The sequence below is a fragment of the Periplaneta americana genome, chromosome 9, assembly GCF_040183065.1.
Source record: "Periplaneta americana isolate PAMFEO1 chromosome 9, P.americana_PAMFEO1_priV1, whole genome shotgun sequence".
Taxonomy (NCBI): Eukaryota; Metazoa; Arthropoda; class Insecta; order Blattodea; family Blattidae; genus Periplaneta; species Periplaneta americana.
Window position 1 is genome coordinate 163,267,994 of NC_091125.1, and position 27,744 is coordinate 163,295,737.

The 27,744-nt window shown below is 34.8% G+C and overlaps 1 protein-coding gene across 5 annotated transcripts in view; it reads left to right on the top strand.

The window, feature by feature from the left end:
• LOC138706700 (alpha-(1,3)-fucosyltransferase C-like) overlaps nt 1-24,805 on the top strand; it is a 124,261-nt gene extending 99,456 nt beyond the window's left edge. For 4 of the 5 annotated variants that reach the window (XM_069836294.1, XM_069836292.1, XM_069836290.1 and 1 more), the window contains exon 2: nt 22,326-24,805. In XM_069836294.1, the coding sequence (XP_069692395.1) occupies nt 22,331-23,500 (1,170 nt within the window). In that variant the 5' untranslated portion in view covers nt 22,326-22,330 and the 3' untranslated portion in view covers nt 23,501-24,805. Of the gene's footprint in view, nt 1-15,690; nt 15,758-22,325 lie in introns of those variants that run through there. The other variant, XM_069836291.1, reaches the window with a different exon arrangement.
• Nucleotides 24,806-27,744: the final 2,939 nt, after the last annotated feature.

Genomic DNA, 27,744 nt, shown 5'->3' on the forward strand with positions numbered 1-27,744 from the left:
CATAACCTTCTGCGACAGTATTGGATTTCCAGCCTCCGTGACGTTTCCCTCGTTGTCTTTCGATTGCATAGGCCTATCCGAGAATAATCGAAAACCTGAACTTCAATGAATAGGTGTACTTTAATGACATGCATTAAAGGACTGCTACCAGGTGTATAATTACTACACATCGCAATGGTCGAGCATAAAATATTTAATGATAGCACGAAGCTCTATATTTTCCATTCTTGCCAATCTGTTCGGCTCACTAACTTCAAAATTAAACTACACAAAATATAGTCAGGAAAAAATTACGATTTTTCGTGCTTGAACTAATGTAAAATGGGTGCTAACGATGGCGGCATTGTTGCACGTTTTCAATGCTATCTATGTGTCAGGCCAGGTCACGAACTTTTCAAACGCACCTCGTACATCTTTTGAATATTACAATTTAAGAAAAAAACTGTAAGCAGAAATATCACTGATAACTTAAAACGTTAGAAATAAGCAGGTGAAAAGCCACTAGAATATCCAAAATAGACACTAAAATACGAACATTAAAAATGTACTGTATATATAAATTATACATACTTTCACTCACTTTGCTGTAGGCCTACTGCATTTTAACAAGTTTTATGTGGTGCATTAAATGTCACTCCTTTACACATTTACGTATGAGAAAATAAAGCCAGTCTATCAGTCCAACTAGACCTACTAACCTAATTCTGAATAAAGAATAAACAATATCTCTGGAACATATGCATTATAGGGGTCACCTATCACACATTATACGGGGTGGGGGGGGGGTAGGTTAGCGGAAGTCAAGGCTTCTAAACTTCCCATAGGTTGCATTATTATCGAGCTTGTTCGCGAGGGATTGACGGGGAAAGGAGAGCGATTCTGACGTCACAAGATAGCTGAGCGCGCCAAAGCTGAAATGCTTCAAAGCAGTATCTCGTGTTTTTTCTTGTTTATGTTGTTTTGAATGCATTATGCCAGGTCAAAGGTGTGCTGTTGCGGTATGCAACAATTCTAACGATAAAAATAAAGAGTTGTCTTTCTTTACCATTCCTAAAGATTTAGGAATTAGAAAAAATGGGTCATTGCTTGCTAAAGACGATAAATTCAATCTTGATACAAGCAGAGTATGCTCTGATCATTTTAAAGATGACGATTTTGTTCCTGATTTTCGAGCAGCTTGAACAAAAATAAAGCCGAAACGACCGAGAATGTTAAAGCCTACAGGTAAGTTTAAATAAATCACATAAGGCTATATAAGTAGCCTATGTTAATACCAGCTTTGTATAATTAGATTAGGTTCATCTATGTTAACCTACAAATTATTTTCTTTCTTTTGTAATCATGCTACTTATACTAACAGTTGCATACCAAAGGGGTGGAGGGTTAACGACTGATGTTTTTTCACTATAATTCTCATTATATTGATTTTATATTAACGATTTATGACATTTTGTCATTATGACATAATCAGTGGGTTAATCATAATAGCCTCCAGTGACAATTCATTGTTGAGTTATAATGATTATTGCAAATAACGTGTTGTTGACATATTATTACCGGTGCATGCCCCTTTTTCTAAACTTTAGAATGAGATATTAAAATCAATCAATGTTAGATTTTTTATAAACATACATTTAAAACAAAAGCATCACTATCTTAGCCCTCTTTAAATTTTAGTACATTATTCTTTCTTTTGAAGGTTTAATCATGCCATCACCAGAATGGCTAAGTAGTTTCAATAATACTGAAAAATTCTACAATGAGTTTCATGGCAAGAACACGATTAAAAAGGGGCGGAATATTAGAAAAAGAACCAAACAATATGTGGCAATGTTCATACATAACGTTCCATGTGAAATTTTATTGATTGTACAGTCAAAAGTAGGTTCTTTATACGACTCTAGTATGTGAACACAAGACTGTAGAGATGGGTAAAAAATAACACAACAGTTATTTTGGAACTGTTCCGGTCTCGGAACTGTTGCAAAAATGAACAGTAGGTCGGAACCTCCTGTTCCGAAATAACAGTGTTCCGACTCCGAGCTGCTCACTTGCCCAGCTGTTGCGGGCTCGCAGTACCGCGTTGCACAAGGTATGTTCCGACTCCGAGATAACAGTCGGAACGTCGGAGCTTGTTCCGATGAACCAACGACAGCTGCAGTTACACTGTACTTGAAACTCTCACGTGGTTGGAGGGGGGCGCATGGACATTGAAATCCTTGCGGTGGCGCGAACTTTAATATCAACATTTGTAAGACTGGCCAATCATCTGTAATGTTATAGTAAGTATTCAATAATCTGTAATATTGATTCCCGCTTTATGGTTTATTTCACCATTAGTTGACTAATTCTGTTTTATAAACATTCTACAAAGTCATAAAGTACGCATACTATTATTAATTCATTGATCAGCTGATTCTATACAAAGGTTAAAGTCGTAAATGGTAATGAGTGGTTTAGTTACAATGTCTGTATGTCGTTTGTTGAGGTTAAGTCTGACAAGTACAAGTTTTTGTGCTATCTTCTCTGTTATCAAAGAACGACAAAAATGTTGTAGCATTATTTGTTGGAAACTACCCATATAAGTACTGATTTGGAGAGCGATGTTTAATGCGAAGTTTAAATTACACTTTGGTAAAGATGCGATTCCAACATTTTACTAACCCACTGCGGGGTTTCCAGGTTTCAGTACTGCCAATATATATCTTTTTTATTTATGAAATTGTAATATTTATTATTATTATTATTATTATTATTATTATTATTATTATTATTATTATTATAACTGTGCATTAAGAAAAGTAAAAATAAAAATTAATGATTTGTTTTTTTTATTATGTAATAGAGAGAACAGAAATTACATACCATATGTTTTAAATGTTATGTTATTTTTTTTTAGTTGGCTACCATGTCTTTATAACTTTATGTACGAAAACAAAGTGTTGTATTCTGTCCTTGTAATCAACAGCTGTGTAATTACTAACATTAAGCTTTTGAGTTCTGTCCGCATGCACAGCAATTTTCCAAAATCGATTCGAATGTGCATTGCAGTGCCATCTATAGATAAGAATGTGTACTATGTCATGCCTATGAGTGCTCCAGTGTGAGCTGCATGGTGTTATTTGTCTATGGTGAAGAGGGAGGGTACTGTACCGTTCGTTTGAACGACTCAACGACTCCGACTCATCACCACTGGTGACTGTTATTTCGGAACTGTTATTTGGAACATAGTATTTTTTCGGAACCGGAACCGTCGGAACTGTTCCGGGAAAAGAACAACTTCGCCCATCACTACAAGACTGGAAACTAGCAGACGAAAACGGACGGCAGACACTGAGAGCAGACGAATTGCTAAGAAATACAGAAAAATAATGCAGTGACAAGTGTAAGTGCAGCTTTTATATACACGGTATAAACACTTTCTACGTATTTATTTTACTCCATGATACGTACACACTTGGTTTATATTCCTTGTAATGTTTTTATTTGAGGCGATTATGTTTATAATACACGCTTATCAATTTGAAAATAAAGGACCAATCAGCATTGACTCTTCGCGCGTCATCAGGCAACTAGCTATTTGATTGGCTAATGAAAAACGAGATAACCTATTGAGAGTATAGAAGCCTTGAGCGAAAGTAAGGTTCGATTAGTGTTTTTAGTATTCGATATTCGATAAGCATTAAATGCTACCAAATTAAAAGAAATAATGTAACATCATATCTTTATTTTTGTTTATTTTATGTCGCTTTAACTTAACGTCATATTGCGACAATACATAAATAATTGAGGGGTTACGTGGACTAACAACCTAAGTGACTTTAAGTCGTTATTTCGCAGATCACATTTTCCGACACCCTCGTGTGTGCTTTATATTGTAACAAAATATTGTTTCTCTACCTTATTCTTAGAGGGCAGCAGAAGCAGAAGCATTTCTTACTGAGTGTCCGACTGCGTTGTGTTTGTTCAGTGTAAACATAAATGGAGACTGATTCTGACAATGAAAGCGGTGCTGCGTATGGAAGTACTATATCCACGAGAGGTGTGAAAAGAAAAATAAGGAAAAGTAACTTAGTTGGAAAAAAGAAAGTGCAAAGAAGAAACGTAGGCTAATTCCGGCAGAAGGAGTGGTAAAACAATACCCGCTAAACGATTTGCTGTTGTGAAAACAAATTGTAAATTGAATTATCCAGGTGAATTCAATCATCTTGATCAGCAGAGTCTTTTCAGTGGATTTTGGAGTATTGGAGAAAAACAACTGCAGGACACAATGTTGTTAGGTTACATTAAAAAAAAAAAAAAAACCTTTCCGTAACACAAAGAAACCTACATTTGGAAAAAATAGTCAGTATTCATTTGTATACAAAGTGAAATTAGAGGGCACTAATGTCACTGCATTAAAGGAATTTTACTAAAAGTATTGCAAATACAGAAGCCCGTATGTCAGCAAGCTTTGAAAGTGGAGAGTGTTGCTACAACTGAAAATCTTGGAAAACACACAAATCGACCAAGGAGGACTTATCAAGAAATATGGGATATGGTAAACGTGCACTGGAGTTTATTCCCTTCTAAGACGTCACATTATGCAGGACGCAGTTCTGCTAGACGGTACTTTGATGATCCCGCTTTAAATGTTGTCACTTTGTTTAAGTCCTTCCAGCAAAATTACTTTGAACAAAAAGGAAAAAAATTGTCAATGAAATATCAAACTTATCATCAATTCTTCAGAGAAAACAGCTGTTACAGTTTCAGAAAAACCAAGATCCGATATTTGTGACTACTGTAAGGAAACTGAACTTTTATTAAACGTGAATCCCAATGATCGACTATGGGATTCATCTTAGAAATGTTCAGAAGTACAACAGTCTTAAAGAGGAATATCTTGGAAAAGTGAAGAATTTTGCGAATGAAGATATTGATACTCTTGTACTAGAATTTGATTTTAGTCAAAATTTGGCTATTCCGAGGCTTAATGTAACGGCGCAGTTCTATAAGCAATGATGGATCTGAAGTCACCGATGAAGATGAATGAAAACCATGTTTGTTTTGTACATTAAATTTCAGGTTTAAAAACCTAAAACTTTTTATTTAATATCATAAAGATGTATGAACAAAGGTAAGCATAGTTCAAATATTAGTATGTCTTTAATTTAACTTATATAACGAAATCATTAATTAATTTTGTATGTGTTATTTTCAGAGTATAGTACGAAAGAATAGAGTTTATTTATGCATTGTGCAGTAAAGCAGAAAGTTAACAGAAGTGTTTCTATTCTTATGTTACATAATATTCTCCGATAGAAACCATTTATTGATGTTCTGTGAAAGGAAGTCGCTATTAATATTTTTTAAATATTGTAGATCAATAATAGCCATTACTTCGTTACGTTTTTGTGTTTAAGGAATGCTATATTGATAATCTATATTTTAAAAGTTTGATGGAATATCATAGGAACACACAAAAAGTAATATCGCAATTTTCAACTTCAGTTTACTCAAAAGTATGATCTTGCACTTAAGCTGTTAGTCCACGTAACCCCTCAATTATTACAGTTTACAGTGTTACTGTAGGTATTACAATTAATTTAAATAGTCTATATTTGTATATGTTGATAGATTAAAAAAATAATGCATTATTTAGAACTTACTTACTTACTTACTTACAAATGGCTTTTAAGGAACCCGAAGGTTCATTGCCGCCCTCACATAAGCCCGCCAGCGGTCCCTATTCTGTGCAAGATTAATCCAGTCTCTATCATCATACCCCACCTCTCTCAAATCCATTTTAATATTATCCTCCCATCTACGTCTCGGCCTCCCTAAAGGTCTTTTTCCCTCCGGTCTCCCAACTAACACTCTATATGCATTTCTGGATTCGCCCATACGTGCTACATGCCCTGCCCATCTCAAACGTCTGGATATAATGTTCCTAATTATGTCAGGTGAAGAATACAATGCGTGCAGTTCTGTGTTGTGTAACTTTCTCCATTCTCCTGTAACTTCATCCCGCTTAGCCCCAAATATTTTCCTAAGCACCTTATTCTCAAACACCCTGAACCTATGTTCCTCTCTCAGAGTGAGAGTCCAAGTTTCACAACCATACAGAACAACCGGTAATATAACTGTTTTATAAATTCTAACTTTCAGATTTTTCGACAGCAGACTGGATGATAAGAGCTTCTCAACCGAATAATAACACGCATTTGCCATATTTATTCTGCGTTTAATTTCCTCCCGAGTGTCATTTATATTTGTTACTGTTGCTCCAAGATATTTGAATTTTTCCACCTCTTCGAAGGATAAATCTCCAATTTTTATATTTCCATTTCGTACAATATTCTGGTCACGGGACATAATCATATACTTTGTCTTTTCGGCATTTACTTCCAAACCGATCGCTCTACTTGCTTCAAGTAAAATTTCTGTGTTTTCCCTAATCGTTTGTGTATTTTCTCCTAACATATTCACGTCATCTGCATAGACAAGAAGCTGGTGTAACCCGTTCATACTTACTGTTGATAAGTCTGTTGATGTGCAGAATTGATCTCGTTGGAGGTGATATAATGGGCATTCAGATATTATGTACGACTCTTGTATGTATTTATTTACACTGCAAGTGGGCAAGCACCCGGTGTCAGTGGTATATACAATATTAACAATACACAATAAAATGATAACCAATACACAATAAAATTTACAATACACAATACAATTTTACAACACATATACAATTTTACACACAATACAATAATAATACACAATACAATTTAACACAATAATAATAAAACATAAGATAAAATACCTAATTTTACAATACAACCTACATAATTATCTATAGGTCCTACATAAGTTTCAATAGTCTTTCACTTTACTCTCATCTCATTCCCTGTAGTGGCACTATGACGCATTTCACTGACACTTTAGCACACATTTCACTGACACTCTGTAACACATTTCACTGACACTATAGAACACATTTCATTGACGCTATAAATTATCACTGATCGGAACTGTTCACTGCACTGTAAAACCATAACTTCACTGACTCACCTCTCTTCACTGATACAACAGTTCAGATAAGTCAAATAATTACATCCTTATGCATACTTATAAACAGAACTACATTTAAACTAAACATTTCTAGTCTAAGGCCCTCTTACACGCTAGTTTTAAATAATTTACAATTCAAACCAAGGAAGTAAACTCGTCAGCCTAGATAAATACATGTCACCTTAAAAAAATTAAATGTTGAATGTCACCTTAATTTTAATTTTCACTTTATATACAACTTTTTAAATTATTCTTGAATCTCCTTAAGGAAGGACAGCCCTCAAAGACCGCTGCAGGTAGGTCATTCCAATCATTTATAGTTCTATTTAAAAATGAGAATTTACCTACATCCGTTTTCTGTTTCCTACATTTGATTTTAAAATCATGATCGTTCCTACCATAGTACGTTGGCTTTTCTAACCGAGCCGTTATGTCTACCCATGCTTTCTGACCTAGATGTGCTCTATACAATGATGTTATTCTAGTTTTCCTACGTCTGTTTTCCAAAGTTTCCCACTTAAGTTCTTTTATCGTATCGTTCCCATCTTCTCTTTTACCTTTAACAAATTTCGCTGCCCTATACTGGATTCTTTCTAAGGAATTTATCTGGTATATTCTATAGGGATCCCAACATGTAGTTCCGTATTCCATTAACGGTCGCACTAACGTTAGATATGCTATTTCCCTCGATTTGGGGCTAGCCTTTCTCAAGATTCTCATAATAAAGTGAAGTGCCCTCCATGCTTTACCCGTAACATTATCAACATGCTCTCCCCAAGAAAGTTTGGAGTTTATATACACTCCTAGGTATTTACAACATTGTTCTTGCGGAATTACAACACCACTGAATTCGTAATTAAGACTAGTTTCCTCTCGGGTTTTACAAAATGTTATAGATTTACTTTTAGAACCATTTATTTTCATCCTATGCTTTAACGCCCAGTAGTACAGAGTACAGAGTAGTACAGAGTGTGACGTAGTACAGAGACGTAGTATGGCAATTGATAGGCCACATGTTGGAGGAAGAGAATAAACGATTATTAAACCGATTTTCTAAAAAAATAAATAGAAAAGTTGCCAATAAAGGGGTTAAATTCTCTTCTAAAAAATGTTTAGCTGAATTTTTAAGGGCTAAAAATACGAAACTCCTATATCATAAATAAAAATCATAAAATTTACAGCTCAGCTTTTCTAGCTTAATATTAGGCCTACGTGAAAAACGAGAAAGAATTCAAACTTAATTTTATTCAAAAAATGTCGACAGAAAAAAAATTATCATTAATAAAATCCGTTGCCTCCACATAATTCAAGCACTAATAAGCCAATAGTTTCACTATTTCATATTTCAAAAATAATTTGTCAGAGTTATAGAAACAGAAATGTACAGTACCGGTATACAGTAAACCTTCGTTAAGACGAACACCTCCTTGATACGAACAATTTTCCCGATCCAAGCTCAAGTACAGCGGTTTTAATGGATTTTTATTCGGTTAATACGAATTTCTGTTTATATGAACTCCGAACAAATTTTCTGTCCCCAGATTTTTGTCCTCTCCTTTAATACGAACGAAAGACAACTTTTATATACACCCTTTACAGTTTATTTTTGCATGGAAATTCTCTTCGCTTTCTCTTACAGTAAAGGCTTCAAATGTCCTTCAAGATATCGATTAGAACACGCATAATATATTGCTATATTTCTCATGGGAACTAGCGTGGTAGCTAAAGTCTTCTGTGTGTCCTATTACGAGAGGTGTCACGGCGATTTAACTGTTACTTTCTCGTCGTCAGTGTTCGTGTTAACACCTCAATACGAGCAACAACATGAGTGAAAGAATAAAATCTATAGATATCAAAACTAAACTTGAAATTTTGAATGAAGTGTCTCACGGTACTATAATAAAAACTCAATTTGCAGAACATTTTCAAATTCCAAAATCTATTCCTTCGACAAAATAAAAAAAAAAAACATGAAATTGACGCTATTGCAGCTTCTGGTGCATCAGGAAAAATTAAGCCAATTCGTGCTGCAAAATATGAACAAGAGGAATCTGAGGTTCTCCAATGTTTTAACAAAATGAGGGCAATATAGATTAGTTGGAAGTTATTTAAATTAAAATCATTGTGGTAATAAAAGTGATAATTAAACTGGAAAACCCCTATATCTGGAAGAGGAACTTGGACCAACCAAGGAAAAGATAGAAAGAGGTCAGATATGGAGACGTCTCTAAACCGTAAGTATTGATGACACGTTCTTCTAATACAGTACAGTAGAACCTTTATTATCCGTGGTAATGAAGGGGGTGGAGTGAACGGTTAATCGAAGAAATCGGATAATCCATACCATATATGGTTTTCATAAATTAAGTGCTTACTTTTTCTCCGTGGTCTTGTGTTTTAACATGCCAGGTAATGGAACAGAAATTCACTAATTTAAGTCTGGTTTTCAATGACGGGTTTTTAAGAGCCAAGGAAACTCTTTATGACGACTGTCTGTAGAAAGATACGAATAGTACAGGTCTCATGTTGTAGATTTACATACTTATTACAGTTTATATTTGTTTTTAATTAAACCACAGTTTCTCTTTTCTCAAACCACTCAGTTGCTTGTACTATTTTTGTTAGCAGAAGATATTTTGCATTGCATTTAGGTCCCTCGAAAAGTATACCATACTGTATAAGAATAAAAGTTTGTAAAAAAGAAACACTGTAGAAAAAATTCGTACTAATATAATGTACAGCACTTCATATTTTTTCTGCAGCAAAAAAAAAAAAAGAGAGAGAGAGAGAAAGACAGACGGATAATCCAGCAATCGGTTAATAGGGTGACGGATAATCGGGGTTCTACTGTATTCAGAAAGGTTCACAGGTAATTCGAAATTCATTATTACTAACTACAAAACGTGAGAAAGTGTTTTGAACTGAAAGAGTGATAGTGGAGTCATTGTAGCAAAAAATCGATCAGAATTCGGATAATACGAACTTCGCAGACTTTTGAAATTCTTGGGGCATGCTCATGTTTAGACCTCGGATTTTTAGGCTCGAATAGGATAGTTTGCAACAATTTTATAGAAAATCCCTAAATGTATGCAACACGGGAAACTCTCGAGCGATGATATTGCCTAAAACTAGATGCATTAAAGAACGTATGTTTCAACCCACACTAAACGAGTCTAAAAATCCGAGTTCCCTGTTATAAACTGCGCTACCTACATTTATAAATTCTTAATATAATTTTGTGTCCCACACCGTGGCGTCGTGGTCTAAGGCATCCTGCCTTACGGAATGCGCGCTGGTTCGAGTCCTCATGAAGAAGAAATTTTATCATGAAATTTCCTCTAGTGTATGGGATCGGTGCCCACCCAGTATCGTGATGCAATTGAGGAGCTACGATAGGTAGCAAAATTCGGTTATGAAAGCTAACTATAACGGCTGCTAACCACGCGATACTTCCATTCTGGTTGGATGATCGTCCACCTCTGCTTCGGTATGTGGAAGTGAGGTGGCCGGTCTGGGATCTTAAAGGGCTGTAGCGCCACGGATTATTATTTATTGATACAATTTTGTTGTGAAAATATGAAATAAATACAAACATTATATAGGCTAGGCCTAATCACCCACCTACGATGATAGAACCTGGAACATGTTTCTCCTGACAGCTGTTTTACTGATGGACTCGTTGATTATTCCATCGCTGTTAAGTTTACACCGACAAAATCGTGACCATGATACAGTGAAACTTCCCAATAGCGGACACCGCAGGAGAAAAATTAAATGTCCGTTATTGAGAAATGTCCGCTATTTAGAAAATCGTTTGTATAGGCCTATATATGTACAGTAGGCCTACATTAAAATTTCTCATACATATTCAACACTATATTTTACAGTACAGTACAGTAGACAGTGAGATTTTTTTACAGTATTCATCCAGAGAGAAATCGTACCAGTAAATGTTTTGTAAATGAAATAAACATCAGTCACTGTACCACTTCACTTTACACAAAGAAATCTAGAACTGGATTCTCAGTGTATGATTTTAAAATAACATCCTTGTTTTTCAAAATTTCGTTAACCTGAGTTTTTCCCACTTTAAACTTTGTGGCCAGCTCACGAACACTTAATTTCTCCTTCTCACTATGCTTTACAATATCCACTTTCTCTTTTAGTGAGAAACGTTTACATTTTTGTGACTTTTTAATGTGACTGTACTTCCGAACACTCAACTTGACAAACTTTAAAGGTAAGCGTTCACTACATCGTATCGCACTCATCGGACGAATCGCACGGATCGGAAAAAGACAATCTTTGCTGTAATTGTTATGTAACCGCGTTCACTGCATCGGATGGGCAACTTTTCCGATGCGTGCGATCATGGCCTCCTTTAATAAATCAATTTTAATTGGTCAACTGTTACTATTATGTTGTGCCACGTTCAGTGTCGCGCCAAAATGACAGGCGGAAAACTTATTTCGCGTGTAGAAAATTGCGAAGAATTATGTAATTTGAGGCGTTCCCATTACAGTAATCAAGTCGTTTCTTGCAAATATATTATGTAACCAATATTTCTTTCGTTTCTTCCTCTTCAATTAAGACGCATGAAGCAATTACAAATTCTTATTCGCTAACAGACGTAATTAATGGACCTAACCTCAACTCCTCTGCTTTCAGCAATGTCAATATCGTACGACGTCATGTTTTAAACAGCTGATAGGGGACTCCGAATGAGGCGATGAGGTGGAGTCGTTACAGTGAACGCACTGCACTTAAAATATCCGTTGCGTGCGATTCGTACGAGGAGTGCGATACGATGTAGTGAACGCTTACTTTAAGAAATTACGGACTGCTACAGTATCACAACTAACAACTGTGCAGCTTACCTTCAATAAAGTACAAGAACGTTCAAATGCACGATAATGATTGTTGCAAAGAATTCCGTTAGATTTCCGTTTAATTTACAACCGTCTCTTTCTTTTTTTCTTTCACGCTGTCCGTTATTTGGAAGTTTTAATTGTTTTTGGGAGATACATTTCAGTGTCCGCGTCCGTTATTGAGAATGTCCGCTATTTGGAAGAATTTTATCATAAGGGCCAATGTTATTTTGCAGGGGAATTTTAAAATGCCCGCTATTGAGAGGAGTCCGCTATTCGGAAGTATCCGTTAAGGGAAGTTTCAATGTATAGAAATAACATAAATATTATCCTCTAAGTCTAGTAAAAACTGTTTCATTTTCACAAGATGTGACATTGTTTCGGGTGAAATCTGGTTTTCAAGCTTGTTACTGTTTGATCCACTACCTCATAATATAAATCGCGGAACCTTCATGAATGTTTGAGAAGTTACAGGTCTTACCACTTCCTTTTTTTGGCCGTAAAACTTTAGAGGGGCTTAAATTGCAGTATATGAGAGTTTTCATTAGCATCTTTCCAAAGTAACAAAAATGCATCAGTATTTCTGGCTTATTTTATAGAAGACAAAATAGTATCTACAGAAGTACAAGCTAAGCGATAATTTAGTGAAACTTTTTGAATAATTGTCATAGTAAGTTACAATAATAATAATAATAATAATAATAATAATAATAATAATAATAATAATAATAATAATAATAATAATAATAATAATAATAATATTAACTCCATTGTAGATGAAATTATTGGGGATCATCAGTGTGGTTTTAGGTGTAATAGATCAACTATTGATAAGATATTTTGTATTCGACAGATAACGGAGAAAAAATGGGAGTATAAGGGTACAGTACATCAATTATTCATAGATTTCAAAAAGGCATATGACTCGGTTAAGAGAGAAGTTTTATATAATATTCTTATTGAATTTGGTATTCCCAAGAAACTAGTTCGATTAATTAAAATGTGTCTCAGTGAAACGTACAGCAGAGTCCGTATAGGTCAGTTTCTGTCAGATGCGTTTCCAATTCACTGTGGGCTAAAGCAAGGAGATGCACTATCACCTTTACTTTTTAACTTTGCTCTAGAGTATGCCATTAGGAAAGTCCAGGATAACAGAGAGGGTTTGGAATTGAACGGGTTACATCAGCTGCTTGCCTATGCGGATGACGTGAATATATTAGGAGACAATCCACAAACGATTAGGGAAAACACGGGAATTTTACTGGAAGCAAGTAAAGAGATAGGTTTAGAAGTAAATCCCGAAAAGACAAAGTATATGATTATGTCTCGTGACGAGAATATTGTAAGAAATGGAAATATAAAAACTGGAAATTTATCCGTTGAAGAGGTGGAAAAATTCAAATACCTGGGAGCAACAGTAACAAATATAAATGATACTCGGGAGGAAATTAAACACAGAATAAATATGGGAAATGCGTGTTATTATTCGGTTGAGAAGCTTTTATCATCCAGTCTGCTGTCAAAAAATCTGAAAGTTAGAATTTATAAAACAGTTATATTACCGGTTGTTCTTTATGGTTGTGAAACTTGGACTCTCACTTTGAGAGAGAAACATAGGTTAAGGGTGTTTGAGAATAAGGTACTTAGGAAAATATTTGGGGCTAAGAGGGATGAAGTTACAGGAGAATGGAGAAAGTTACATAACACAGAACTGCACGCATTGTATTCTTCACCTGACATAATTAGGAACATTAAATCCAGACGTTTGAGATGGGCAGGACATATAGCACGTATGGGCGAATCCAGGAATGCATATAGAGTGTTAGTTGGGAGGCCGGAGGGAAAAGGATCTTTGGGGAGGCCGAGACGTAGATGGGAAGATAATATGAAAATGGATTTGAGGGAGGTGGGATATGATGATGTATGTATGTATTTATTTACACTGCAAGTGGGCAAGCACCCGGTGGCAGTGGTATATACAATATTAACAATACACAGTTAAAATGATAAGCTATACACAATAAAATTTACAATACATAATACAATTTACAACACATATACAATTTTATACACAATACAATAAGAATACACAATACAATTTAACACAATAATAATAAAACATAAAATAAAACACCTAATTTTACAACACAACCTACATAATTATGTAATTATGTATGATAGAGACTGGATTGATCTTGCTCAGGATAGGGACTTATGGCGAGCTTATGTGAGGGCGGCAATGAACCTCCGGGTTTCTTAAAAGCCAGTAAGTAAGTAATAATATCAAGAACTAGAAATCACATGAGCGGGTATGCTGAGCGTGCCCGTAGTCGGCGCGTATGCCATAGTTTAATGAAGATTGACATATCATTTAGTTTTAATGTGTATACTTTATACAGGGACATCATTTTATTTTTACTAACATTTTTAATATTAACCTGGCTATACCTTTAGAGAACCAGAAACACCGCTTGCTCCCCCCTCCAAGACTGGAGTTCGATGATACTGGCGTAAAACAGAAATCACTCTACTAGGTATAGGAAGGAAGAAAAGTAGTTCATCCATTTACGTAAACTAGGAAATATCGCGATTTTGAGTTTGATAATTTTCATTAGGTTTTTCTTTAATCAAAATACAGTACAGTATTAACAGTAAGTGTTTTTATTCACGAACTGAGTTATCCATGTGGTGTATATTGTACTGTCTACAGCACATTAGCGTACAATATAGAGAATGAAGTTAAATTGAAAAATAATCATAATATGAATATTTAAACACATTTTTGAAAATGGTGGCCGTTCATTTCGATACAGGCTTCAGTTCTTTTGTGCATATTATCGCACTATAGACTATTGCATCTAATTCCAATTACCAGTTTCGTCCTTCGTACTAGTAACTCATGTTGAAATAATTCTGTACCTACTCTACGTACTGTAAATTTAATCTTCACTTCTGCCCGACCCGAAAATATAAAATTACTCAGACATGCTATCTACTGTCCGTCCAAGTGGTTATGCCGCAGGATTGTAGAAAGGGAGGAAATCACGTGACAGTTAATTACGTAACGAGGCCCTTTCATTTAACTTAAATTGAACAGCTGTATAATATTACGTAAACGTCCAATTCCCAACAGAAATTAATGTTTTCAGAAAAGAGCTAAGACAGCCCAGCTTTTACAGAGGGGCGAGCAGAAGCAGGTGGGGGAAATCGGGATGCGACGTAGGCAAACGGACAGTACCTGTGCGAAAATATGATTCAATATTGAAAGCTCTTTCGTCACTGGAAAACGCGAACATATTTCTGGAACGTACTATACTCAGTAACTCAGTACTGCTTACTATCTGCGGTCTTGGTTCTGTGTGGAGTTGGAACTTCATTAGTAGAAGGGGTGGGAGTGAAGTACATTCAAAAACTCAGGTACAATAAAAATTGAAGTTAAAATAAAATGATGTCCCTGTATTACTTGCTATATATTTCCATTTAATAATGGTAATAACTTCATTTTAACCCTTGTTTTCTACGGTTTTAGTAAATGGCGCTTGGCCCACTACGGTTCTGAGCCTTTCATTTATTCTCTGTAATGATTTTAGACTTTCTCCGTTGTTTCGTACGAGTCTACCTTAATTAGCGAAACTTTATGTCCGTAAATATTGCGTTTTAAATTTTACCCGATAACAAAATGAGTCATATAAATAACTTCAACAATGGTTGGCCTTATCGCTAGCCGTATACTCCCCACCCCTTCACCTGTCAGAGGAAACCTCAAAGATAACGCAAGGTTTGTGAAGAGTGCCATTAGACAAAAGTGTTCGACATGTCATACTTCACGTCTTTCAGTGGTAAATATAAGCTCTTAAATTATTCCATACTAATTTATAACGTACATAAGGCAATGTTGTATTGCTTTGTATAAGGCACATTATCGTCACTATTGCCTAAGTTGTTACACAAACGAAAGCAACGATAAATTCCAGATAATATACTAAAAACTAGAACACCAAATCAAGTACGCAATTTGCCCTTACAAATACAGTACCGGTACCGTGTGTATACAAGTGTTCCGCAACCTTTTTATGATCACGGCACATCGTAGATGGGCCTAGACTCAACACGGCACACCAAAATATTAATCTCCTCAATGATGATGTGACTCTCTTAATATAATTACGTAATGTAATTAAATTTATTGTTAATATTATTGTTATTATTATATTATTATTATTGTCGTTATTATAAAACAGAAATCGATTCTTGTATTTATTAAAAATTTATGACCTTTAATTCACTATAGAAAATAAGCATTTTTATTACTAACTAGCCGTACCCGTGCGCTCCGCTGCACCCGTTAGAAATAAATATAAAGTAATTACATAATTAAAATAGGACATTTGATCCAGGGAACATTCGTGTTTGATAGATGGATAAATCGTTTAATATGTTATTTAATTCAAATTGCATCCAAATAATTAAAATGCGATCATTTTGGTCCAGAGACACTCATTTGGTGCAATGACAATTCCTTTAACCTGTTTCTTAATTTTTATTACATGCAAGCATAGTTTAATGAAGATTGACATCATTTAGATTTAATGTGTATATGTTATTTTACTTGTTATAGGTTTCCATTGAATTATGGCAATAACTTAATTTTAACCCTTGTTTTCTACGTATTCAGTAAATGGCGCTTGGCCCACTATGGTTGTGAACCCTTCAAATAACTTAAATTATATTATATAATATTACATATTATATTATATATTATATCAGAAGTTACTGTAATAACATTATAGCATTATGTCCATATAGATAAACTACACTTTCCAATGGTGAAACAATAATTAATTATACAAATCGGTTAATTTAGCTTCCGATATTACTTCATACAAACACAGAAACATTCTCTGTAGGCTATCTTTCATAGCTTTCGATTGTTGCTGTCCAAGGCCCCTTATAGACGAAGTCATTTGTTTTTTAATTCATTACACGGCCTTAGATGGCAGTTATTTTTAAATTCATTTATCTCATTAAATATCAGTCCTATCAACATTTTTCAAGGAATAAAACTTATCGCAAATTATTTTAAAGAAACTTTTGTTATGTATCATGTTTCACAAAAATCAATAATAAGCGAGATATTTCGATTTATTTAATTCAGGCCCCCTTATAATCACCCTTTTAAATAATGTATTTAGAATGCTATATAGCCTAAAATCTAAGTTACAACGAACTTAATTTATGTTCCAATTCTCATCGATATCCGTTCATCCATTATCGCGTGAAAAGGTAACAAACAGACAGACAGACAGACATACAAACAAAAATTTAAAAAAAAGCGATTTTCGGTTTCAGGGTGGTTAATTATATATGTTAGGACCAATTATTTTTGGAAAATCGAAAATTACCAGAAAAATTTCGGCTACAGATTTATTATTAGTATAGATATTAAAGCAAATAACTTTACTCACACCTTCAATGTGGTACTTGGACCAGCTTAGCTGCACATAAGTGGCTGATCTATGGCGGAATCGTTGACAGTGCAAGCCTCATTTCTTCATCGATGGATCTGAGTCTCTCCCTCTTTGATGTTTTAATTTTCAGTTAACGTCGAGAAGCCCAGTTCACACATACATGTAGTTGAAAATGGCAATAACATATTAACTGCCATCTCGGAGATAGCCAGGTATACACTCCTTATTCACAACCAAAATGTTCGAGAAGTTTTAATTTCAATATTCTGTCTGCTTTTAAGTCTGCTAGTTCCTCTTGTACGAGTATATTATTCGGAAGATGTTTTGAATTCACAATGAATGAATCACGAACCCAGTAAAAATCTTGAACACTCTCTCTGAAATAATTCTTGAACTTCTGCTGCAAGATTACTAAATTTTCTTTAATTAAGTCCATCAACACTTACTATCGTCAGCAAGGGGCCATACGGTTCAGAACATCTCAAACGATCGATTTTCAGGCATTAACAACGTTTCAGCTATTATGTGTGTTTTTTTTTTACGATAAGTTCGGCTACCTTATAGCTAGCTTCCTGTACTTTTTGTGAAACCTGTACCGACGTCGTCATGAGCGTCACTTGTTTTTTTTTTTTTTTATTTTGTTCCAAATAACCGACGATAACAATATACATCTTTGTTTGACAGAAAATAATATTTTGTTACGAAATGTCGTTTCAATTTACTGGGAATCATATCATTACTGTGATTTTCACCACACACAACACACTCGGGGATTGGGCATATTTTGTCAACACACCATTTTAATTTGTTAATTTTCGCGTCACACCTTTCATCTTCTAAAGGCACACCGGTTGCGGAACACGTATACACGATGAGCCGTAAGTAATATTATTAATTCTGGTGGATGACTCCTTTAGTAAAGAGCAACAAAAAAGTCAAAATACCATTTTGAATAATTTTTCTGAAAAAAAAAAACATGCATTTTAAAATACGTGAATTATGAGATCGTGCAACGCTGTAATCAGTAGGGAGTACACATCAGGTTGTGTTACTCTGAACAACCCCTTCACCTGGCTTGTTGTAAATAGGGCAATGGAAGGTCATTGCCACGTACATTGTTTTAAACTCGTAAGAAAAAAAACAGATGATATACCGTTTAACTTTTGTGTTTAAACTGTGTTAAGGAACTGAGAATGAAAACTGCTCATTTCACGTCAAATAAAATCTTGGAAAATTAAAAATAAACTCTACAACCTAATTTTAATAAAATTTTCAGAGAGCACAGACAATATGATACACTTATTTCAAAATAAATTTAAAAGAATAAGAAACATTTATACACTCTCATTTCAATTGAATATTCCAGAAAACGAAAACAATAATGAATTAATGATGCTTACTTACTGGCTTTTAAGGAACCCGGAGGTTCATTGCCGCCCTCACATAAGCTCGCCATTGGTCCCTATCCTGAGCAAGATTAATCCAGTCTCTATCATCATATCCCACCTCCCTCAAATCCATATTAATATTATCTTCCCATCTACGTCTCGGACTCCCCAAAGGTCTTTTTCCCTCCGGCCTCCCAACTAACACTCTATATACATTTCTGGATTCGCCCATATGTGCTACATGCTCTGCCCATCTCAAACGTCTGGATTTAATGTTCCTAATTATGTCAGGTGAAGAATACAATGCGTGCAGTTCTGTGTTGTGTAACTTATTCCATTCTCCTGTAAGTTCATCCCTCTTAGCCCCAAATATTTTCCTAAGCACCTTATTCTCAAACACCCTTAACCTATGTTCCTCTCTCAAAGTGAGAGTCCAAGTTTCACAACCAAAAGAACAACCGGTAATATAACTGTTTTATAAATTCTAAATTTCAGATTTTTTGACAGCAGACTGGATGATAAAAGCTTCTCAACCGAATAATAACAGGCATTTCCCATATTTATTCTGTGTTTAATTTCCTCCCGAGTATCATTTATATTTGTTACTGTTGTTCCCAGGTATTTGAATTTTACCACCTCTTCAAAGGATAAATTTCCAATTTTTATATTTCCATTTCGTACAATATTCTGGTCACGAGACATAATCATATACTTTGTCTTTTCGGGATTTACTTCCAAACCTATCTCTTTACTTGCTTCTAGTAAAATTCCCATGTTTTCCCTAATCGTTTGTGGATTTTCTCCTAACATATTCACGTCATCCGCATAGACAAGCAGCTGATGTAACCCATTCAATTCCAAACCCTCTCTGTTATCCTGGACTTTGCTAATGGCATATTCTAGAGCAAAGTTAAAAAGTAAAGGTGATAGTGCATCTCCTTGCTTTAGCCCGCAGTGAATTGGAAACGCATGTGACAGAAAGTGTCAGAGTGCATTACGTTTTATATTTCCTTTGCAGAACGAAAAATTACAGTTGTTCAGATCACATTTCTGCATATTTAAAGGACAAAACCAAAATTCTTTCAATCATATATCATGAAACACTACTCAATAGCTTTACCAAAATTCGGTAACGTATACACAGGAGTTGTTAAACAGATGATAACTTGTAAGAATGAATACAGCGACAATAAGACAAGACACTTTATTGTTACTATTAATACTAGCCTTAGGTCATTCATTCATTGTCAGGTTTGGCATAATTGCTGTCATTTGTCACAAATTCACATTCCTCAATGCGTCTATTACGCGGGGATTTTTTAAATTTTAATGCGAAAAATTAGGGTGCGTCCATTACGCGGGTAAATACGGTATATCGCTGTTTTCCTTTATTTTTATTCAATACATACTGTACCATTATATCTGCACAGATATTTACAATAGAATTACTGCATTTCATCTAAACGATCCGTTGCTAAGCAACTGACGTCATATGTTAAAATTTTCGTTAACAATTTAATCACCAGACACTCGAACATAAACGTGTCATATTAAAATTGGATATACAGTAGAACCTCTATTATCCGTGGTAATGAAGGGGGTGCACTGAGCAGTTAATCGAAAAAAATCGGATAATCCGTACGGTATCTTAAAAATATTTTCGTACAGTAAGGGAATAATACTTGCACTGTCGTAATTTTTTCTGTGGTGGTATGTATCCCACTGTGTTGTTGTTTTTTATTATTAATCTATTTTTGTGTACATTTTATTCAATTGTCGGTTTCTGGTTTAATTATGTAAATCCTACTTCTAATACTAATATGTATACTAATGTGTTTATTTTTATTTTTAGTGTGTACATTTTTTTTATTGAATTATCGGCTTCTGTTTTTATGTGATTCGTATTTGATTCTAACAACATTAATATGTATTCCACTATGTTTATTTTTATTTTATGAGGTATATTTTATGTAACTACCTCTTTTGATCTCATTATGTACCTAAATTGTATCAGTATGTAATTACTTAATTCCAATCCAGTTTTATGTTCAACTGTGTAAGCAAGTTTTAATCCTGGTTGAGTGTAAGAGAAGGCCTTACGGCCTTAACTCTGCCAGGTTAAATAAAGCCATTATTATTATTATTATTATTATTATTATTATTATTATTATTATTATTATTATTATTATTATTATGTTTAACATGCAAGGTAGTGGATCAGAAATTAACTCATTCAAGTCGGGTTGTCAAGGGGCAAGGAAATTCCTTGCAATGTCTGTTAGCAAAAGGATAGCAATAGTAGAGGTCTCATATTGTAGATTTACATACTTTATACATTACTGATTTTCTTATTAAATCGCGCATGGTTGTAACACCAATCTCGTGTTCTGGTGCGAGATGAGCCACAGTTTCTCTTTTTCCAAACTGCTCAATTATTTTCATTTTTGTCGATACTTAGCACAACACGTTTTCTTTTGACACTGTGGAGTACATTTTATATAGAAGTTGAATAAACCAAATTGTATAAGTTTAAAGGCATGTAATATCACTCTCTAGAAAAAACACGTACTAATGTAACGTAAAGTAGTACCACAGTCTACTATATACAGTCGCGAAGCTCAATATGTAGTAAAAATGCAAACATGGGTAGTTGCCCACCACTAGGATCGCTACTATCGCCTCATCATCGCAGATCTCTCTCCTAGTACACGACAAAATATGTTACACTTTCGTTGTGTTCTTTTGGAAAAATTAACACCTTCCTTCCATTATTGAAATATTAAATGCATAAAGTTAATTTATTATTTTAATGAAGTATATTAAATTCCACCATAAACTCGAAAATACCTGCAAGAAATAGGTTAATATTATTTTTGTTTGTGCAAAACGAACTGAAATTTACTATAATCGCTTCACTCATTCAAGATTATAGCGATAATTAATTATGAAACCAATAAATATTAATTTGCATTTCCCTTTACAACAATAATAATGGAAAATAAGTAAAGTAACAAATAAAAATAACAACAAAATTAACAGCTATAATTAAAAACATATCCTTTGAAAAAAAAAAAGTAGGCCTAAGCAATAATAATCCCACCAGAATTGAAAATAAAACGTGATCAATAAATTTCACTAAAACAAACTTAATTTCTCTACGTCTCTAGTAAAATATTATTATGCCAATTATTGTATTTTAGCCATTAACATTTTCATTACAAGCAATAACGAACATTTCACAAGCATCAATGTGAAATACGCAACGAGCTAGCACTCGATGGATATACGACACAGTCCAAAGTCGACCGTGGACATTCTATTGTTTCTAGTTGCTAACTGCTTGGAGCGCTTTATCACGAGATTTGCAAAAAATCACCTCAAACTTCGCGACTGTATATAGTAGACTGTGGTACCTACTTCATATGTTTCTGTAGAAAAAAAATGCGAGAGACAGTCAGATAATCCGTCAATCGGTTAATAGAGTGACGGATAATCGGGGTTCTACTGTATGAATATTGTACGCAATGCTAATACTTTTAATTTTATTTCAGGTAAAATGACACATGGAAGACAAGACTACTGGAAACTTGTGTTTGTAGCTGGTTTGTGTTCTGTCGGTATCTATTTAATATATTGCACGATGCAGTACTATACACAGGTCCAGCCACATAAAATGATTAAGTCCAAAATAAAAGAGTCCAAAAAGACAGTGAAGACGATTCTTCTATGGAACTCATTCTTTAGTGAAAAACACTTCGGGTTTGGAACTGGACAGCAACCTTTTGAAGACCTTGGCTGTGCTGTTAGTAGTTGTAGTATCACAGACAGAATGGACGGACAAAATATAAAGCCTGAGGGCTTTGACGCCATCTTATTTCATATGGTGGTAGGTACAGTTCCTCTTGCTGTGCCTCCGAAGAGGAAGCCTCACCAGAGGTATGTTTTCTTCACGCTGGAATCTCCCGCTACAAATTCATATGATTTGAAACCCTACAATGACTTCTTTAATTGGACAATGACTTATCGACGAGATTCTGATATATGGCGTCCCTATGGATTTCTGGCTGAAAAAGAATATGCTCCTGCAGAACCGCCAGATCCATCGATCCCTGTCTGGAGGAAACCGGTATTTGGAAGAGACGTTCTAAAATTTAACATCTCTGAAAAGACAAAACTAGTGGCATGGTTTGTTTCTCAGTGTCAGACACCGAGTCAGAGAGAACAATATGTTGCAGAACTGTCCAAATTTATACCTGTAGATGTATATGGAAATTGTGGAAACTTAAAGTGTGATAGAAGAAATGAGAGCAAGTGCAATGAACTCCTCCGTTCAACCTACAAGTTCTATCTGGCATTTGAGAATTCTCTATGTAACGATTACGTGACAGAGAAGTTCTTCCGTGCACTGAGGTATAATGTGGTTCCTATAGTTTACGGTGGTGCCAACTATCATCACATAGCACCTCCCATGTCATATATTAATGTAGAAGACTTTGATACACCCAAAAAACTTGCTAAATTTCTCTTGCATCTAGATAAAAACCCACAAGAATATCGCAAATATTTTTGGTGGACATCGTACTATAAAGTGAATCAGTATTTCCGATATGCTTTCTGTAAACTCTGTGAAAAACTCCACAAACCAGAATTACCTTTAAAAAACTATGCTATTGAAAAGTGGTGGGGAGATACTTCATCATGTGACAAACAAAAATCGGTAATGTAGGATATTTGACATTACTGGGAAAATATTGCTCTATGATAAAAAAAAAAATACCAATAAAAAGTATATTTGAAGTATTCGGTATTTCACAAGATTTCCCAACTTACCGTAATAATAGGAAAGTATCATACAAAGTTTCCATTTCAAAACTTCCCAGTCCAGATAACTATTTCAATTAAATTGAATTAAAAAAAATAACGACAATTTGGATACTGACGAAATTTAAAACAAGTGTCAGTTGCATTTTAGATTTCATCCTCTAAACCTTTTAAATTTCAAATGGTACCCTATGATTTTTTTTATCTCTTACAGAGGAGGAACCCAAAGGCTTACACCTCAGCCTGAGGCTTCTTGTTTATACATCTCATTCATTTGTTCTCACATTTTTTTGTTTCTTTTTTTTTTGTCACCTGACAACCAGATTATTGTTATCACGTTGATCAGAGCTCAAGAGAATAAAACTACGAAGACTATTGTTGATTACGGGTTATTTCAGGCAGTAACATAAACTAATATTAAGTGATATTATGGATGTACTGGGTGTTCAGTTCAAAGTGTGTCATGGCTCACTGTATGCCGTCATGTGGCTAGCCGATGAGCCTAGAGAATTCAATCTTCCTACACTTCTGCAGAGGTGTATAACCTATGAGGTAGAGAAGTTGCCTAGCAAGTACGGCATTCATTCTGAAGAGTACGTACCGATACGTACGGTAATGCCGGTAGTGGCAGGAATGTGAACTGTTTGGAAATACGTACTGTCAGGATATGGGGAGAGGGTTAAGACGATTACTTACGTATTTGTTGACATTAACTTCGACGGTCAACATGGACACGGAGCATTTGATTTGTGTTGTGGAATGTTACCGTACGCAACCGATGATAACAAATACCCTGCGTACGACTTGCCGGCGCAAAACACAGTTCGAAAGAGGTTATGGTAGCACACAGACCGTACAGACCGCCATCTGTTGCTACGACGTTCAAGTTATACCGTACACGTTCTCAAGTTCAGATTGAAGAATGCCTTAAATAATAGGCAACTTCTCTAACATATAAGCTGAAACTCGCTTCAAATCGGTGACCCAACAACAGTGACGTCATGACACACTTTGAAATGAACACCCAGTATATTATAAACCTATTCTTTAAAAATGTAGAACAGAATGGTACACATACATTCCACAATTTGGGACATCTGGCCGACATCTACGGCTGACCACTAGGATCCAGAATACAAAGCAGAGGTTAAATGAAAAATACAATATGATTGCGGAGAGAATACGGAACAATGATAAATTTAAAAATAAAGTACAATTTGATTTCGGAGAAACATGAGATGAAAATACATTGAAGAGTAATAAAATGAAGTAAAAAAAAAAATTACATAGTATTATACAAGTGACTGTGTAAAATGGATAATGAATCTCTCAATACCAATAGACAAATTTTGTTAATGTCCTCATTAAAAAATTTAAGAGAAAGGAGAATGGTTCTGGTTGACTTAAATGAAGTTCCCCTAGCGCCAAAAAGAAGTCCTTTCACTTCCCATGTATTAATATTAATTTTGTATCTCTCACTGAAGTGAGGAATACATGGGTTGTAAATAGACTTCTTTTCATCATTAACATTATTGGCTTGTTGATCATCCTTCTCATAACTGACAGTGGGGTCAAGAATGAGGCGATCGATGACTATAATGTCTGCTCTTCTCGTTGATCCATTCTCAGCCAAGCAGTGCACTTCTTCATAAACCTCCCACTTTGCCTTCCGAAGAGTTGTTGCGATGGAGCTTCTCACTTTATGGTGGCGATTGTTCCTCAGTAGTTCTCCTTTAGGGCAATAACCCAAAACATGCCCAAGGGTTTCTACTTTGCTGCATCCTGGATGACGACAGCCTATTTTTGAATTTACTTTATTTATGTATAGTTTTGATACTAAGGCTGTGCTATGTAGAAGAAATCCGAAATAGGCTGCATTACTGTCTGGTCAACAATGGATCATATTTTGAACATTTAATTTAATAAATTTACTTAACCAAATTTAGGAAATTACTCAAAATAAACTGTTTTTTCATGCTACAGCCGACAATAACAACAATCCAGGTTGACAGGCGTTGATAGAAAACAAAAGATGTGAGAGCAAATTAATGAAATGTATAAACAAATTAATATTCTTTCAAATTTAATTATCAAAATACAGGGGCACCATATGGAATTTCAAAAGGAGTTGGGGAGTGAAACCTAAAATGCAATTAATACTATTTTAAATTTCCTCCTCTGTATTTAAACTGACGTGTTTTTTATTTAAATTAAATTCTAATCAAATAAATAGGGACGTTTTGAAATGAAATCCTGGTATGAAATATTGTACATGAACAGTAAATTCTTTTTATTATTTTGACTAATGTTACCAGGTGTCCCTGTTTCTCGGGGATAGTCCCCGAATTCGTATATTTGTCCCCGGAAAAAAATCTGTCCCTGGTTTTTAGTAAAGTTTTCGAACTGTCCCTGTTTTTAAATCCGATATTATTCTATTAAGTCGTTAAGTTCAGAGACACTAAATAGTGATACCATAAAACAATGGAATAAAGGATTGGTACCAGCAGATGACGTACAAAACTTAATATTTGATATATTTCTCTAATTTCTGTTCTTTGCACCAAACTTCCTTCATTATCAGAGACAGAACTTTTGTTACAGAACTGCTGGCAACAAAAAGACATAAAAGTACTGGTGTCACTCATAGTGGTTACTCTACATCGTTCACCTATTTCGAAAGTGTAGTCCCAAACAACAATGACATGGTATAGGTCATTCATTATCTCGTGAAACCAAATGCATTCGTGTGCTGTAGTTCAAAGTAAGAACCTTATGGTGGGAGTAAGTGAGCTAGCTAGCTGCAAGTCGAAGCATAGTAAGGGAGGGAAGCTTCTCAGTCCATTTTTTCCTTCTCTCCAGGTGCAGAGACAGAGATACCGAATGGCCTATACTTGCATGAGCAGAAAGTACTTTTACATTCCATACCAAAACACTATCGTAATTTCAACTCCATGGACTGAACATGCGGTCTAGTGCAGGAGTTCTATTAATCAAAGTTTGCGTGTTGTAGAACGAACATGATGTGGACTTCTCAATGTTCAAGATTGTTAATTGTAAAATCAATGTGATCCACGTTGATTGTCATCACAAACTTTCTCATGACATGTAAGGAATTTTCAACAAAGCTTGCTTGAAGATGACGAATACAGTCAACTCCGGATATAGTGAACCTTTGCGGACTTGCATATTTCGTTCACTATATCCGAAGTGTCTCTCCCCTAAACTTAAATGACAGAAATGAATGAAATTGTGAACAAGAAAATAAAATATTTCATTTTTGTGGAATGGATTGCACTGTATACTGTTACTCACAGTTGATTTACTTAAACTATGCTGTCGACCCACGTCTAATTGTGAAAGACCATGTTCAGTGTCATAATATTCGCCTTATTTTCCAAAGAACACATTTACGTTTCGACATTTTTATATAGTACTTTCACTGTTGGAAAACTAGATCAGGTAGAAATGTGTGACTGCATACTCAGCCTTGGAATTTTCCAGGTCACTTAATGGAAACTGGGAGAGGGTTGATGGAGTTTGAAAGCCAACCAAATCTTACCTTCATTTATGCTCTGGACATAATGTTCGTCCTCTTTTAATAGAAGATGGTAATTTCATTTTCCGTTGTTTTGATGCTTTCAGTCATAATGGAAATGTTTCTGAGAACAAAAGACAACCCTTTGATGGTGGAGGATTAGAAATAACTAGGGCTAGGATTGTGATGACTTATAAATCATGAAAAAATGTCCTAAAACAATGCATTTATGACCTAAAAATCTTTAAAAAATGCCCTAAAAATTGATCTTACATAATTGGCTTAGTAGGAAAAATAGGATTTGTACTACTTAATATTTAGACTAGTACTTAACTTAAATTCTAGTACTAACATTTAAGTTTATTTGATTTTACGCAATTTTTTCTAAGTAGTACAATTTAATTAATTATTTTACTTGATGTAGTTTACATGTAGTCCATCACAAGGCCACTTTTATCTGGAACTAGTAGGTATAGAGGAGTCTATATTGAAGGGGTGGTTGGACTGATCCATTACATGGGGTGTAATACGTTAAAAGGGCAATATTTGTGTAGAAAAACGATTAAAATATTATACAAAATAAAGGGTATTAATAGACAAAATATGTAGAGAAA